Source organism: Cheilinus undulatus, linkage group 2, assembly GCF_018320785.1.
Source record: "Cheilinus undulatus linkage group 2, ASM1832078v1, whole genome shotgun sequence".
Lineage (NCBI taxonomy): Eukaryota > Metazoa > Chordata > Actinopteri > Labriformes > Labridae > Cheilinus > Cheilinus undulatus.
Window position 1 is genome coordinate 14,893,423 of NC_054866.1, and position 18,718 is coordinate 14,912,140.

At 38.7% G+C, this 18,718-nt stretch overlaps 1 protein-coding gene across 1 annotated transcript; it reads right to left on the bottom strand.

The window, feature by feature from the left end:
• Positions 1–2,505: 2,505 nt before the first annotated feature.
• Positions 2,506–18,520, bottom strand: dhrs12la (dehydrogenase/reductase 12-like a). Its single transcript, XM_041799772.1, has 10 exons — positions 18,402–18,520; positions 13,171–13,304; positions 11,536–11,618; positions 11,320–11,415; positions 10,753–10,834; positions 10,617–10,678; positions 9,857–9,961; positions 8,536–8,626; positions 8,277–8,414; positions 2,506–4,500 (listed from the first exon to the last, which is right to left on the bottom strand). The coding sequence occupies exons 1-10, from the start codon at positions 18,455–18,457 to the stop codon at positions 4,385–4,387; spliced, it is 963 nt and encodes a 320-aa protein (XP_041655706.1). The 5' UTR covers positions 18,458–18,520; the 3' UTR covers positions 2,506–4,384.
• Positions 18,521–18,718: the final 198 nt, after the last annotated feature.

Below are 18,718 nucleotides of genomic sequence, written 5' to 3' on the forward strand. Positions count from 1 at the left end.
TGTTGTTGAAATGGTTTTATTGGTTAAAAGTTTCTGCGTTATGGGAATATTTTACAGATACGGATCGTCTGAAAATAACCTAAAGTTCTGTCCTCTGAGATGTCATGTAAAATATTTATCACATCCTATAAATTGATTCTCCTATGGCCAAATTGGAGTACTTTTTTGTCTTTTGTGACAGCACCCTGTTTAGACTGTGCATCAAAAATCTAACCCTGTCATGGCCAACAGATTAGCAACAGTAAAAGTAGGATCCTGACTACAGATTGGATTTTCATACTTTTTAATAATCTGGGTCATTTTGCTCAGCTAAACAGAGTTGGTTCTTTCAGTTCCCAACAGCTCTTCATTTGGTTCAATTTTCACTTCACTAAATCAGCCAAATAAGCAATGTTTGACACAAAATTGATATCTATGCACATGTTTTACTTAAATTATGCTTTATTTGAATGAGGAGGATCTCATAATTTTGTTTCTGACTCATCCCACCTCACCCAAATTTCTTGTGAGATTGATGAAACCTGCTCACTGGCCTTGACAAATATTATTATATTATCAAACACTAGTGTTCAGAGCATGATGGAGCAGTGTGGAAGAAAAATCACCAGAGGTGGAAAAAGTACACAACTATTGCACTCAAGTAAAAGTAGTTACTCTAGTTAAAAAGTGCATATGTAAAAGTAAAAAGTATTTAATTTGAAGATTAAGTAGTGAATAGCTACTAAGGAGTTGTACAGTGAAATGTGATCTTTCCTTATTGGCAAGAACAACAAGAGAATAGATCTCTGATGTGTCTCGCTTAAAAAACAACAATCCACCAGAACCATGACCAAAGACCCTCAGTAGAAATACTGTACACCAGGAAATCTTTAAACATATGTATGCACTCTGCCAACACTGGAGACCATTTCAATCAGAATGAAGTTAAAATTTCACTTTGAGGGTTAAGATCAACAGTTGTTCTGGCATATGATGTGGAGTCATTCTCTCTCTATGTGCTACTGCGTAGTCAACAGAGGAGAAAAAAGTAAGAGTATTGTACTCAAGTAAAAGTAAATTGCCCAGGTTTTGTCTCTTAAGTAGAAGTAAAAGTTTTCATTTCAAGATGTACTTGAAAAAAGGACCCCCAAAAAATCCTCAATAGTAATTTTTTCATAGTAAAATTAGCCAATTATATTTAAAAAACTAGAAAAGCACTCTGAGAGCGCAGACCTCTGCCATTAGCCCTATCTCCCCATAGTGAAGAATCCTTTAAAAACATTCCTGGATCCAGATGGTAATCCGGATCACTCCCAAAATCTAACTCACCGATTACTCTCTCCCTGGTGGGGTGGAGACACGGTGAGGCAAAGCATTGGCTTCACTACATGTCAAAGTCATGGCAGAGGGTGAATATTCCTCTATTCCTCCCAGCATTGTGAGTATTCTTGCTACAGTTCGCTGTCTTTCTCTCTGTTACGCTCCGACTCATCTCCTCGACCAGGCGTGTCTTTCAAACTCTAGAAACTCCAAAACATTGAATAAGTTACTCATGCCCGCCATCTCCTGGTGTAAAGTGGTAACAGCGCAAACCGCTGCCATTAGCCCTATCTCCTAATAGTACAGAATGCTTTAAAAAATTCCTGTATCTAGACGGTGATCTGGACCAGTCCTAAAATCAAATCAGTCTCTTATGCCATTTCTGACATATCCTGAAAATTTCATGAAAATCCGTCCATGACTTTTTTAGGTATGTTACTAACAATCTAACGAACAAACAAACCCACCTGATCACATAACCTCCTTGGCAGAGGTAATAATGTAACTAGTTACTTTCCACCCCTGAAAATCACACCATTAATCTGTCTAAATTGCAAAAAATAGAAAAACTCTCAGACAGATCAGAGAACCATTAGAAAATGTACACCTGGAATGAAAAAATTCACAAAAAAGAAAAATACAACTCACACCATATTTACTAAAACTGAAATTTTTGCCAATTAAAAATGGAAAATGCCCCCTGGTGGACAAAAATGTCCACAATGTTACCAGAGGGTGGAGTTCCTCTAAGTGCTCTGGTACTGTAGGGATGATCTACTGAAATCTGTTAATTTAAAGAAAATCACTGCACTTAACAGCCAAATTTAAGCTTTAACTAACATGGTACAGTCCAAATCATGAGTTAAAAGTCAGTTATAACGGTAATGTAGACAAATTTAAAGAGAGCCAGCTTTGACTTTGGACTCAACAGGGTTTGATAGCCCATATTTTGTTAACTGACTGGTTTGGTTTGACTTTTGCAGCTAATTGAAAAAGACCCTGTTCCAAAATTACATTAATATTTAGCTCAAAATAACAATTTCAATTACTTTTCTTGACAATTCAGTACTGACCTCAGTCTCCTTGTCTCCCCAAAGAGAAAAAATACTATATGCTGAATAAAGACATAGTAACATTTCTTTTTTTCTGGGGAGATATTTGTGCATTTGAACCAAAATGAAACACAACCCATCATTTTATCTTCTTTATTCAAGCAAGAATTTACAACACGGACTCAAGCCAAAGTCACAGTCAGTAAAAGGTGCAGAGCAGGTATTACTAAGCTTTAAATAAATGGCCTTTCTTGCACACGTCAAGTGATGCTGCTAAAGATGAAACGGCACACGGCTAATACAGAGAGCACTTCATCTGCAGCTTGACCTCAATCTGCAACATAAGGGGAGAGTCAATCACAAACATCTATTACATTTCAGTCACCTACCCAGGAACATTATGGAAGGAACATTTCACTGTGGGATTTCCATTAAAGATGCTGTTCAACCAAAGGCACAGCTGAGTCATCACTAGGACTGGGATTAACAGTGATAAAACAGCATAATGGAGAATGCTTTCACTGTAAATAAACATCACATTGCTGTTTTTTTGTGGAGTTCAACTAAAAGATATTACCAGTTGAAACCCTGCAGATGTCTTAGTTTGCATAGTTTTGTAGTCAAGTTATTTAAACCAACTGATGATTTGACGAATTTAAGCAGTTAGATTACTGATCTAATCTATTATATATTTAAATGGCAACCCTTCACGGTTCGGTTAACTGACTCTTAGTCGAGCATTATTCATTTGGCATTTTAACATAGTTAAAAGGTTTTCTTCGGGTGTCTTTAAGAGTGACTTGAGATATTGACATTGAAATCCCTGAGAATTTTTTCGTCCCATTCCTTAAACTGAAAGTTGATGAAAATAAAAAATACTCTTGTTGAAATCGAAACAGACAATTAAACCAAACAACAAACACAAAACAATACTTACATATGCTGAAACGTAAGCAGAAATATTTAAATACTTACGATATGTGACATTGGAGCTATGTTGATAATGTCACCTAAAAGCAAACTTACTAATGGTGTATTGCTATTAATGTTAACATAGTGTTAACAAACTTGTTAGCTAACTAGGGTCAACATCATTGAGCTCAATGTTAATGCTGATCTAGTAAGGCAGATCAGAACGAATAGCACATCTCATTTTTGCCTAAGGAGCAACTTGTTGTTGCATAGCAGGAGGATGGCTTACATCAGCTGACATCACTAACACCAGACATTGGCAACAACAAAAAATAGACAACTGAGTTTGACAATTTCAGTTCCTCTCAAACATCTTACAGTACATTTGTATTCTTTCACTGAGGCAGAGTTTATGAAAGAAACAAATCAATCAAATGAAAATAAGTTACTCGTATTGCAGGGTGTTTTCAATGGTTTGAAATGGGAAGGAGCCCAGCAGTAAGAGACTGTAATATAGTAACAGTACCCAGGAAGGCAGGGCTTGATCAGTCTGATGCTTCTTCCAAAATGCTCTACATAAAGCGATCCTGAGTAGCTTTCACTCACTTAGGCACTTGTGTAAATCATCAAGACAGGCATATCAGATTGAACCCATAGCTGCTGTTTTAAATAAAAAATGCAGTGTATGTCAGTGACTTTGGTCCCATCAGATTCCCATCTGATTGACTACTATCAGAAAGTCACAATAAAAAATACACGTGCATGTGTCTGTGTGTGGGGTTTATGAAGGTGCTCTCTATGTTAGCAAGACAACGTCCTGTGCAAACTCATGTAAAGGCAGCATCACTATCAAGCATCCTCATATGATAACATCTTTAGTCATTATTCAGCTGAACATTTGTTATAATACAGTACAAAGTGTTATAAATCTGCTTCCCTCTGTGTTTAATCAGGCTTTAGAAGGCTTGAAACTCCACCATGTCTGTGTATTAAACCTCAAGAGTTCTTTTAGACCCAGATCTTTTTCATCATCAGTAGGATGATACATTGACCCAGCCTCAGTCAGTACTTCAGTGTTTTTAGTGTTGTTGGTGTACTGTTAAAAAAAATGTCCTGCAGGCTCAGTGGGGCTGAAACGTCTTGGCGAGGTCCTCCAGGAGAGACATTAACTTCTGCTCCTCCAGGGGGGAGCTGTGGGTCCAGGCCAGAGGCAGGTGGGTGGACACCATCTTTCTGTCTGTAGCATAAAAACACAAATATTAAAATAATGCTGGAGACAATGGAGGATAAGAGTAACATTAAAGGAGTAAAAACATAATCATTAAAGAATAAGTTAAATAATATTTGTAAGCTGCAGCTGGTGGTCGAATACAAGGCTGTAGTGACGTTAAAGCCTACAATATCTTCTCTCAGCACCACAGAAGTCAATCATGCCGTCTCCTCGTCTTCACACAGATATGACACGACTATGTGAAAGCAGATTTAAAAACAAGGACATCAGACAACAAATCACGTCACAGAAAACGCTAAGTACAGCAACTTTGTGTGTTTTCTTTTCATACTGTCTTCAAGGCCGCTGCACTTTTTGTGTTTGTGCATTTACACCGGGGTGCATTAGTGTTTGCTCTCATAGAGGCACTGTACTCTGGCAGTATCTGGCACCAAAAGCAGCCCACTCCAGCTGCAATGGACACAGGCCAAACTCTTGAATACAAACACAAATACACACAGCAGGCCGACCCACAACTGACAAACAAACACAGAATTCAGAGATGTTTAGTCTCTACTTTCCTCTTTGCTCTGTTCCTCTTCCTTTTTTAATCATCCTGTAGCATCAAAACTGTCTTTGGTTTGTTTCTCTGAGCTTTACAAACCAACAGGAAACACATAAAGTCTAATAAATTATTATGCCATCAAAACCAAATTCAATAATTAATGCAAATGTTTAACTTTTTGCAAATGAATCATTCAGTACATTCTGTTTTTTTAAATGTGAGTCAGACAGCAAAAAAGATTCTTAAATGGAAGATGGTCAGAAAATATATTTCACTCTCTACATAAGGTTAAAGGAAAATATGTATTAAAAAGTCACTGGCAATTAATCAGAGAAACTGAAAGGAGACATATTTTACCCGTTTAAGACAAGTTTATATTGGTCTCAGAGGTCCCCAAAACATGCCTGTTAAGTCTTTTGCTGAAAAAACACACTCCAGTATTGGATTTTTGCATGTCTAAAAACCCCTCTGTTTCAGTCCTGCTCAGAACAAGCTGTTTCTGTGGCTTTAAATGTTACTGAGGTGTCTGACTCCGGCCCCTGACCACACCCCTCTCAGGAAATGGATATGGCTTGAAGGATGTGGCTCTCCCGAGCCTCTTATCAGGAGAGGAGGGTGGAGCTTTTATTCAAGTGGGGAGGGCCAACCGATCCTGGGGGCGGGGCTAACTCCCCACATGACATCATGAGGGGAAAAATCTGAGAACGGCTTGTTTCAGCACACATTTTCTAAAAGGTGGAGAAAGAGAGGGGAGGAGCGGATGGCTTTTTCTAGGACTTGAGGGGATTGTAGACAGGCCAGGAGCACACGTTTGTTAGAAAAGCCTGAAAAAGAATTTTCTGCATAATATGTCCCCTTTAAAGACTATAAGGCTGGGGACACACTGGATGACTTTCAGATCTTTATCTTATAAAAAAAAGTTTCAACCAATCTTTAACTATGAATGTTCCTAGGTGAATAATTTCCCATCCGATTACACAAAATCTAGTTGTATTTAACAAACTAGCCTAAAGTCAAGTAATTACATTCTGTACACAAACTCCCACTGCAACAGGTCGATAACCCACACTCCTTTGCTTAATATTATCACTCATTGCTTTGAATATAGATGAGTAAAACCTGACACAACCTCTGGACATGTTTATCCCCCTATTCTAGATCAAAATAGTGCTAAACTGCACCATTCCAATGGATTGCTATCGGTGCAAACAGCCAGTGGTTGTTTGTATCGGATGAAGGAGCAACGTGGCAGCAGAGCAGTAATCATCAAGCAAAACTACAGTTGCTTCTGGTAGCAGGCTGCTGCGTTACAGTAATGACCAATTGACCAGGATTGTGAGCGTGGAATAAAAAGACTGTTAATAAGTTGTTTCACTGACTTGTAATACTGAGGACAACAACAAAAAGATCTGGCTTTAACTGTTTAGCTGGTTAGTCACAGACATCCCTATTTTTAACATTATAATCCTCCAAACACACACAAGAAGATTTGGCCAGACCCTGAGACCACACACCTGCTGTTTGTAGTCATTAGCTCCAAAGACACAAAATCTCAAAACTTATGTTATCAAATGTACTTCAGAGAAAAAAACAAATATGAAGAACGATTGACAGTCAGCTGGCTCAGTACTCATGTTGTTACTGTAATTCCACCAGCTGGTCTGCTTTTTAATTTTCCACATGGCTTAGGACACAGATGCGTTTATATTTGTTGCAGTATCTGTGAGCTAAAAAAAACCCTGCAATATATGGTTGATGACTCTTCCTGGTCCTCTTGCCTCTCATTGGCTACTCTGGCTTTTGCTCCAGCCTCATCAAGAGTAAATAATCCTTATACTTGCTGATTATTTGGTTGTGAAAAGCATTGAATGGAGCAGCAATAGTGGGCAAATTGTGCCATAAATTGAGCCTAAATCTCTAGTATGTAGCCAGCTTAAGAGAAGCTTGACCTTAACACATAATGAAAACTGGCATCAATGGGCTAACAGATTTACCTCTGCTCTGCACTAATTTTAACTTGAAAAACAAAGCATTCCTCTACAAATTTCAAGTCCTAATAACCAATATTTTGGTTATTCACAGAACTAGGTCCGGGAACCCCTGGGGTTCCAAGAGCCACAGCTTGGGGGGCCGCAAAATGATTTAAACTAAATTATCAAAATAATGCCATGTCATTGAAAAGCAAATAAATACATATAGGGGCCACAGCCCCATTGAAAAAAACATACTAAACCAATGACTCTCACATAAGTCAGCTTTGCGCCAATAAAAACTCACATATGATTATGACATACATAAATCTATCACTTGTCACTCATCAGTCACTTTGCTCTGGATGCATTTGGTGTGCAGGTCCAGCTAGCAACAATGGATGGATATATAAGTGCATTTCAACAAGTGATGCTAGGCCCAAACCAGCTAAACTGAGAAGTTATGATGACAGCTATCTTTAGTTTGGTTTTATTGAAAACAGTGACGGAAGACCAAAATGTGTTGTCTGTTTTCATGTGAAGCAATGAGGCCTGCCAAGCTAAAGCATCATCTAATAACAAAGCAGCAGAATTTAAGGATAAAACAAAAGATTTTTTCCAACAAAAGAATGAGGAATACACCCACCAGAAAATGCAGATGGTGAACCTGACCACAACCTCAGAAAAAGCACAGAGGGCTTCTTATTTGGCTGCTCAGTGGATCGCAAAAAGTAAGAAGCCACACTCAACTGGACAAGAGCTTGTCTTTAGGTTGAAGAGTTTAAAATACAACATCTAGGAGTACAAATGGCAGTTAACATACTGTATGCTTAATCAGCATGAGAGTTATGTGGGGGTCCCTGGAAAACGTTCTGTCCTGTAAGGGGTCCCTAGCCCTGAAAAGTCTGAGAACCTCTGCCCTAGCTCTGAGTCCAAACTGCTTTTTTTTCCACAAAATAATTAAGCCTTCAAATGGAACTCATAAGACCACAAAGTCATGAAGTTGTGTCGTGAAGCATGTAAAAAATGCTTTTCATTCAGGGGAAAACCAAATGGGAACTCTGTTGCAAGGCAAAGACAACATGGATGCCTTGAACACAAGCACATCTGAAGCCACCATAAATGTGAGTGATTTATCATTGAAAAGGAGAAAGTGGTTCTGAGATTACAGAAGCTGAAAACATCACGTCTCAAGGTTGAGAAAACAAATCCATAAGAGATAAAAGAGTGCTATGATGACAAAGATTGATTTAATTGTGTAAAAATACCCTGATAGAAGCGTCCACTGGGGTTTTTAGTTGCAGCCTCAGACACAGCCAGCCAGACTACAGTGTCAGCACCCTGATCTGGGGTACGCAGGCTTTCCTTCATTGAGCTATGGAAGTCTGGCATGGCGTTAGCCACCGCTGACAGAGACATACAGTGAGAAAGAGAGAGGGAGATGAACAAGAAAGATTTTATCAAATGTGTCCAGGAGGTGAAAACTGTTGATTCTTCATGTAGTGCATATACGTGAGCAGGATGTACCTGGAGTATCAACCCAGCCAGGATGCATGACGGAGAAGTGGATGTTTGTGTGGGCCTTCGCCAGCTGCTCTGTTATCACCACCTGCTGCCTCTGGAAACACAAACACACACATACATACTAATATATTCTTGGTCAATTATTATGTTTTGATGTCTGTATAACACGTGATCCATGACAGATGGATCTTTTCTTGAAGGTTAGACTCTTTTGAATCTCTTCCAATCCACCTGACTCTATTTACAAAATCCTGCCTGCATCACCTGTTTGATTTAGTCAAATGTCAGCCACTAAAATCATGCTTTGATGACTCTAAATTGGCTGTAGGTGTGAATGTGAGCCTGTCTGGTTGTCTGTCTCGATATGTCAGCCCTGCAGCTGGGATAGGCTCCAGTCCCCCACAACCCCCAATCGATTAAGCTGTATAGAAAATGGATGGATGGATGGATTTCTCCCCTAAGGCTACAATGATATAAAACCACTGACCAGTTCATCCCAGTACAGTCTGTTGTTAGCTGATGCCACTGCCTTCATTAAAAGTTAACAGCAAGCCACACGCAATATTTTTGTTCATTGTGAGGTAAATTTCCCAAATCTATCAGCCACAGTGATCTACAGGTCATTAAAAGTATCATAACAGAGAGATTTGTGCTAGAAAACAATACATTTAACATCCAACTTCTGTCTCTCTGCTCTGGCACAGAGGCAGGCAGAGGATCGTATTTCTCGTGAGTGGGCGTAGCTTCAGCTCATTGGCATGATGGCTCATAATACAGTGGTCTCTCATACAACAAACCTAAAATACACATTTTTTATCACTTTACAGGGACTTTAAGTATTTATTTCACAATTTTAACACATCATTTTGTTTGATGTGTAGGTGACAGTGGCTTTATAGAGTCACTGAGATTTTGATAATCCTGTGTTTCTGTTAACAGAAGATATATAAACAAGAGTGCCTGTGCTCCTCTGCTTTCCTTTAAGATTTAAGCTATAAACCTTCTGTTTTGTAAATGTGCATGCTGAATATGGTTAGGTCACCATAAAGTAGACTTCATGAGTGAGAAAAAGGATGGATCAAGTTCTTAGAAAAAAATGTCTGTCCAAGTTTACGAGACAAATAGTTTATTTACTGCATGTGGTTTACAGCTTAGGCTGCAGATAGGAATGAGAGTGAAAAAATAAAGAAAAAAGCCACTGATAATCTGAGCTATCACATTTGACCATGTAAATCCTTAGTCGAGGACACCCCTGAAAAATGTATCTTGTATCATGTACATTCCCTTAAAAACCCAGAGCACTTAAAACCTGTCCAGGTCTTACTTTGTGCTGGGCATAGACCATGGTGCCGTCAAAGCGGCCTCTGTCAGACTGCAGGTTTCCTGTCCGCAGCTTCTGCACCAACATTCCCCCTGAAGTCACAGTGATCTGAAAAAAGATAAAAACACAAGTGAAGGGAAAGACAGAGTCATGGTTAATACAGGCATAATATAAAGATATTCTAATAACATGTACATGAACTCTATTTGTTTTATACAGTTTTCATTTCCAAACACAAAGTATTTTTTAAAATACAGATGTCCATTTTGTTTTCTTCTTTTCCTTCTTTAAGGTTAAAATACTACCAAGATTATGGATAGACATGTTCTCCTTCATACTTATCTGATCTAACATCTTTAGTTTTAAGTTGTGTCTTCATGCAGATAATTAAAAAAATAAAAGTCACTCAGCAAAATATAATCAAATACAACACAGGGAAAACTTAAATCCTGAAAGCACTGAAGTTTATATAAAGCTCAAATGCCAGAGGCATAGTAAGAGAGTTGCAGTTAACATGTTATCTAGATTTGAGATGAAATAATGAAACTATGATTATTATGAGAAGCCATGGCACATTAATTACCCATTACCCTGTGTCCCAATCAAATTATTTGCTTATTAAAATGACTGTTTATCTCAACAAGCACTGAAATATGTATAATAGATAAATTATTTTAAAAGTTTATACAGTACTTGTGTGACATAAGAGGAAAAAATAAAAAGGAGATTCCAACAGCCACATTTTTGTTTCTCTTAGACTCACCACTCTGGGATCTGCACTCTTCTCCAGTAAAGGGATGAGACTCTTGGTGAGGATGTAAACACCTAGTGAATGCAGAAATAATATTACTGCCATCATATTTTCATCTGTTAAACATTTAATTCAACATTTTACTTACTGAGCACATTAGTGGCAAAGCTCTTCTCGAGGCCCTCAGCGTTCACATCCCTCTGACTCATGATGGCCCCAGCATTATTGATCTGCAACGTGACACAGTTACTTTCAAATATTTGTTGAGTATATAATTATCAAATTAATCAATTAGAATTAAAAAAAATGTAGAATTTTCTAAAGCATTTATTTGAAATATTTTTGTAAACGGGTTCATTCTATGATCCATAGAGCGTAAGATTTTTTTTTGTTTTACCTATTAGGAAGGCATCAGTTGATGATGCTCTGCCACCCCAAACCTACACTTGAACTTGAGTTTGTCATCATTAGATTTAAGACGCCAAAGGTCAATATTTTATACATTAATTTGATTCATATACTCTTAACTTAGTCTGTTATCCAACGTTTGTGTGGAAACATGTACCTACACCATTTAGGACTTAAGATTTCTACCAATCACACTAAAAGCCACCACTGTACTATCACTCTCCAGCAGTTGTATACCTTGCAGAGGCATGTAACTGCAGGAGGAAGTTCTAGTTCAACATATTAAAAGATAATTGAGATGACCCACCAGAACATTGAGGGCCTTGAACTTCCTCTTAAATCCCTCAGCAAACTCCCAGACCTTTTTGGTTTCAGACAGGTCTAGAATGTGCACATAAACCTCCTGTGATGACACCAGACAGAAAGAACAATGAAGACAGTCATGCCTGACTTGCCAGTCTGATTTTAAAAGTTGCCTGTCTTTGTTATTTAAACTCTTTTTGAGAGGCGAGTCATACTGTACTTTGTTTCCTGTTTCCTTCACAATATCCGCCCTTGCCTCCTCCGCCTTGTCCTTGTTCCTGCACACCATGTGGACGGTTCCACCTATAATGGAGAAAGAACAGATTTCACTTTTTACTGCCTGAGCCATCATTTCTTGGTTCATTTAACCCTTGAAGTAGCTGATTCTGGTGAGTCTCAGTTAAACAGTAGGTGTTGAGTTTCATAGAGTCCTGACTCTGATTTATATCAGCAGTATAAATCAGAAGAATATATAATTTTTCATATTCACTGGTAATAATATAATTTACTTATTGTAGAAATAACATCATGATATAGAATTCAAAGAGTAAAATCAAGGCTTGTCTAGAAACAGCTTTAAAAACGGCTACATTTGATGAACAGAGACTGGAAAAATCCTTTTCTGATGGGTTGCAGTCTGTTAACCAAACAGACAAGGGGAATTACAGTTCAAATCAAAATAATTAAACCTCCATTACATATTTTGTTTACCAGCAGAATAAAAAAAATCAGGACTTTTCAATAACTGGAGCAAGAAATTTTTCTACAGCTTAATAAAAGTGGAATTTACAAGTGTCTTCTCCAAATTAGTGACTGCTGCAGTATCAAAATTTTTCAACTCTCATTAGAGCATACATTTGCAACAAACAGGCATCCTCTCAAGCAAATCCTGCTGCCTCTAATCAAGGGGTTCAGATGTTACATAAGGTGTGCTTCAGAAAGAAAACAGCTTTCTGTTAAAATAGTAAGGCACCTACTAAACACTGAAGGTATCCGTGCCTAAACCCCAAGATGTACATCACTACTGACCCAAAAGCCAGTTCCAACATGCTTGAAACCATATACTTAATTCACAAAAGTTATGGGATTCTGTTATGTGGATCAACACAACAAAAATGCAACTTTTCAGGGCTGTGGATCAGCAGGATGACTGAAGGCGAGAGTGATGTTTTGGTGATGTTCTAGGGTTGTTTTGCATTTGGCTCTTGAGATCTGCAGCCTGCAACCTGCAGCAAAAATTCTATCAGGAAATCTCTGTAAAGCATCATGCCATCTGTGAGGAAGTTAAATAATGGGCATCTTTGGACCTTCTAACAAGCATACCTCAAAATCCACCAAGGCTTGGTTTCAGAAGAAGTCCTGGATGATTCTAAAGTGGCCGTTGCAGTCATCTGACTTGAACTCAGTACAAAGTATATGATGGTATCTGATGAAAGCAACTGCAGTATGCAAAATTCAACCTCGAGAACCTGAGGCAAATGCCCATGAAGAACGGGCAAAGATTCCCCAGGAACACTCCCATAAGCCTGTATCTGGTTATCATGTTTTCAGAAGACCATAGCAACAAAAGGGTGCTCAGTTAAGCACTAAAGATTCGATATGAAGTGGTTGAAGGGTTTTGAGTCAACAGTGTCTTTTTGTGTTGAATTTCTAAAAACCATTTCTAACACCAATTGTGCTGACCTATTTAAACAATACAAACAGCGAAATGTTTGCAAATTGGCCAGAACCATATCCTGTTAATATAAAAAAAATATTACCATTAGAAATTAATTATTATCAATATACATACATGACTTTTGTTTTTTATCTTACTATTGGGTTCATGAAGACAGACAGGCAGTAATATTTGTACCTTTCTTTGCTATAGCCATGGCGGTGGCTTTCCCAATGCCACTGTTGGCTCCTGTTATCATGAATACCCGTCCAGCCACAGACACCTCCAGGTCCTTCTCCACAAACCTCTTAGAGGCCGACAGGTAGGCATTCCTACAAAACATGGACACATACTGGATTTATCTCTCTGTCATTAGTCCGTTTATTTTCATCTCTTTTATACATTCACTGTGTATCTGCCTTTAAAGTCACAAATTTTACCCCTTTAAGACAAGTCTATAGTGGTCTCAGAGGTCCCCAAAACATGTCTGTGAAGTTTGTTGCTAAAAAAACACTCTACTATAGGACTTTTGCATGTCTAAAAAGCCCTCTGTTTCAGCCCTTCCCAGAACGAGTTATTTCTGTGTCTGTGGCTTTAAATGTTAATGAGCTGTCTGACTCGGCCCCTGACTCCACCCCTGTCAGAAAATGGATGTGGCTTAATGGATGTGGCTCTCCTGATCCTCCTCTCAGCTCTTCCAAGCAGGGAGGGCCAACTGAAACTGGGGGTGGTGTTAACTCCCCACATGACATTATGAGGGGGAAATCTGACAACGGCCACATTTTCTGAAAGGTAGAGAAAGGGAGGGGAGGAGAGAATGGATTTTTTTGATTCTTGGGGGGATTACGGACAGGACAGGGGAACATATTTTTGCTAGAAAAGTCTGAAAAGGTGTATTTTGCATAATAGGTGACCTTTAAGTCTCAGTCATACAGTTAGTCTGATGACAACTAAACAGTCGCAGTGTCAGAAAATCGAACTTTCATTTAGTAAGCACCTTAGACCTGCTTAATGTAAAATATGCACTGTCTCTTACTGATTTACTATATCTCATATACTCTAAGAAAGCCTCACCTCTTATGCACATTTGCACTAATTTATCTATTTGCTGTATCTCAAATACCAAAGAGAGCTCAATGTGGTGAAAACTTCGCCTCATACGCACATTACCACCAATTTATGTACTGACCATACCTATTACTAATTTAGTCTTTGTACCGTACTCAAATTCTGTAAGTCACTAATTTATTAATTCTAACTTAAACACTGTAGGACAGCTCTCTGTGGTAAAATGCCTCATCTCATAATATGGCATAGGGGGTGGGGGTTATTTATACAAAACACAAACTGAAACACGGTGCATCAAGCATTACACAAAACAAAGGTAAACAAAGGTGATAGAGCTGGGCAATTAATTGTAAAATAATCAAAACCGACATTTGGAGCCTCTAACTGACAAGAACCTGCTGTGTCAATTACTTCAATTTTTTTCCCTTGTAATATCTTTCTACCAACGCACCATCCCCCTAAAAACAAACTACTGTGTAGTCAAGTGATAGGTGCGAGGTGTCGCAAGGGACATTATGCAACTATGCATTTAATTTGATAATTATGTTTGAGGTGTATTTGGCAGCCATAAATGTAAGATTAAGTAACAAAATTGCAAAAATGGTTGCACAGTAATGTATATTTTTAAAAGCAGGTCTGAGGGCAGGTGTTTGTCCGTATGTATTGATTAGGTTAAAGGGGGTCAGTGTTTGAGGTCAGCCTGGTCACTGTACGTCTCTTCATAGCTTCACTGTACAGACAAAATGACAATGTGAGCGTGCCTGGCATCATCACTGAAGAGAATGGCTTTGGGCTGAGACTACAGAGGGTGACAACAGCATCGGTGTGCGTCTATGGCTGTGTTTGTGTGTGACCTTGGTGGCACCAAGGTCTTCAATTGCCCCCTTTGTCACAGATGCCATTGTTGAGGGTGGCTGGAAGGGGGGCATAAAGGGATGGTGAGGGGGGTAAAGTGAGGCTAAATGCCCGCTCTGTTCCATGGTGTCATGCAGAGAGCCATTAGTGCAGGGTCAGAGCGGGCTGCCGGGCAGCTCGACGGGAGTTAAGATAACACAGAACAAAGGGGCGAAGGGAAACAATCACAAAAGCACCTCTTCACACAACTTGGAAAGCTGCATTGTGATGAGGAAAGGCGCCTTCGGGCTGCAATAGATCAGATCTATTGGGCTGATGGAGCATGTAAGGCCAGTTGTGTTTGAACAAACGAATGATGGTCTAACATGTCTCCTGCTGAGTCACTGAAAATTTCACTTAAATCAGTGCTGCTTAAAAATACTCTGCAGGTCAGTATTTAACACGTTAGCTACCTGAAATATCCAGCAAGTTATTTTATATGCAACATAAATCCAGCCCTTAAATAACCTTTGACCTTCTCTGACCTCATCTAGCCTCTTAGAGCCCATACATGTTCAACTAACAGACATTAAAACAGATTTGAATGGGGAAAAGAGGCAGATCCTTACATTTGGAATCAGGGGGTTTTATTAAATACAATGACAATACAATACAACAAAAAGTGCATGACAAGCTTGATGCGATTCTAGCAAAAATTAAACAACATCGATTAAAAAAATAAGACTCCTAGTCACCTAATACTGAACAATTTTCATTTTAATAATCAAAAATTTCGAACTCTTACACACTCAAAATACACAAAAACTTTGGCAAAATTCCATATATTAGGGATGTCTAAGTTTTCAACACTAATAATATGTGGATGCACAATATTATAGGTAGGGTTGTTCCGATATCAATACCAGTATCAGAAATACATCCGATACTGCTTAAAATGCAGGTATTGGTATCAGCAAGTACGTGAGGTTACGCACTGATTCGATACTGTTTGGTTTAACTTTATATTTTTCTTCATTTAGCCATGCTAAAAGTTAGCACTATAAACCAGAAATCAATTCTTCTTTGCTGCCATTGTATGAACGGGCTTCCGTTTTTTGGCGCAGCGACAGCGAAGAACAACCAAGGCACCAGCAGCAGCAGCAAAGAATGGTGTCTACGTGACAGTTTTCTCAGAATGTGATCATTAAAACGACTTCCAGACCTGTGCTGTCATACAAGACAAGAAGTGACAGTTTATAAAAAGGTAATTTTATGATTAAATCCACACCAGTAAACCCGATATTGAACATCTTTTTATCCATTTTAATCTAATGATCATCTATGATCATTTATTACCACTAGCTTGAATGCTAACCGCAATATTGTTTTGCTCAGTGAGTGTCTGTCAGCCAATAGCAGGCTGTTCCGTAACCACGTGATGCTGCACAAAATAGCAGAAAGGGGAGGTAGATTTCAATGCACTTGATGATTTATACAACTGTATAAATCAAATACATATCTCTATACAACAATTGTTAATATGCGAGTTGTACATTTTATATTGTATTTGGAAAAGTGCAATAAAGTTTGTATTTAAAAAAAAGGCGATAGAGAGTGCCTGTGATGCAGCCCCCTGTATTGTTGTTTTTTAATATCTAGCAGCAAAACTCAATAAACAGCAGGAAAACATTTTTAGGGTCACAGAGATGTTGTACATTATGATTCTATTAGTTGAGCCATGTTCTGAGTCAAATATAGGTTTAAAATAATTTGCTAGTCTAAACAGTCATTTCAGAAAGTTCAGACTGGTATCGGATCAGTATTCGGTATTGGCCGATACCCAACACCTTGGTATCGGAATCGTGTCGGGAAGGAAAAATTGGTATCGGAACATCCCTAATTACAGGCATGATACTGACTTTGGTATTGGCAGATATATGCTGTAAAAATTAGTTACTGGTATCAGCATTTATGAAAATATATGTTGATATGTACAACCATAACCGGCCTACATCAGATGCAAAATTGACCATATGTGCGAATACGTTTGTTGCGTTTTAGGCTGGACCAACAGGCCTACATAAGCTGTCTTTCTCTTTGTTCATACTCATTCCTTAAACTTTTGAGTACATTTTAAGGTCTGAATTTTTAGGTCCAAACAATATTTACAAACTGCTATCAATATACAGTACTGTGCAGAACTTTTAGGCATGTTTGGCCCAAAAACAGAGGCTGAAGTAAAGCGTAGATGTGGCGAGTAAGACACCCGAGGGCATCATTGGGCAGGAAGGAGGATTGACACAACCCCAGTCATGCTCTGGATGTCCTTGCGTATTACCAGGGGCATGGGAAAATAATCTGTTTCAAAAAATATCAAAGTCCACACCTTAAGGGTATAGTTCGGATGCATGTGGCGAGTTAGCATGGATCTTGATCGTGCTGGGGATGCCCCAAGGGCCTGAAAATCACCATCGATCTCCGGGCTTATTACCAGGGCTGAAAAAGCCCAGACAAAAGAGATTCTGTCGAGCTGCCAAGCGACACACCTGTCAAGCTTGACTCTGGCTGCCCTCTCCTCCATCTCCAGCCTTGGGTTGTGGCACATAGGGCCCCATGATGAATTCTTAGCAGTGCTCTACATGCCTAAAACTAAAATACATGACTCTAGGTGTTAATAAAACTGAATTTATAAATATATATATATTCGATATGAGCAAAAATAAATCCCTTATATCCCCTTTTAATCACTGTGTTGCAAAATGATAAAAAAACATCATTTTGATAACAACAGCATAAAAGTACTGATTTTAAGTCAGATCTCTAACCAAAAAAGGGCAGAGAGAGCTGTCTTAATTGCACAAATTCTTTGGCAACATCTGGAAAAGTGGAACTTGAGAAGAATGAGAGGAAACCCTCATTCACATTCACAGTTTCAGATACTTTTCCAAATTTGCCAAAGTATTTGTGAAATTAAGACAGTGTGCAGTGTTTTTCCTGCATTTTCTACAATTAAAAACACTAAATATTGAGTGTGTAGGAGTTCTGTTTTCGTTAGTTTAGTGTCAAACAGGTGTTAATATGTTTTTTTTTTCTAATACTGCTCCTACATTTAAACATTTTGAATAAATCATCTTATTGTTAATAAGCATTTTACTGTCGAGGTTTGGTAATGAAAATTAGATCTGGAATCATATCTTGTATTAACATATTGATGAAAATGATCCTGTCCTATCCTATCTAGTTTGAAAAATTTTAAACACCTCGATTCACTGCTGGTTAGATTAAACTAATACAACAATATTCAACCTAAATCCAACTGTCTGATTCAAGTTTGATCTAATATTAGGCCATGTATCAGCAGCTAAACTCCAGACTATAAAATCTTTAACTGTATGTAGCCTACATTTCACGACTTAACGATGCATTAATCGCGTCACAGCAAGCTAGGCATTACGGTACGCACATGAAAGACTATAAGGAATATCGCTCCTAGTTTACCAGGGCAGATAAAGGCAGCATCTTCCTACCTGGTGAACTCAGTCAGCCCCTTCAGGAACCAGGCGGAGTTGCGGTACAGAGACATGTTGATGCTCTGGAAGCCTCTCGGTCTGTTGAGCTCTCCCCTCCTCTTTAAGCCCTGACCAAAAACCACGTGTAGCTCCAGTGAATTAACATTAGGGGGGCCGCCTACAACTCCTCAGTCCGGCCACCCAGAGGCAGTAAGGAAGCCTGCAGGGCTCAATTTTAACAGGCAAGGTCAAGGCAGTTCATGTATGAACCACACAAACAGCTGTGATTTGAACAGAGATGGAAAAAGTACACAACTGCTGTACTCAAGTAAAAG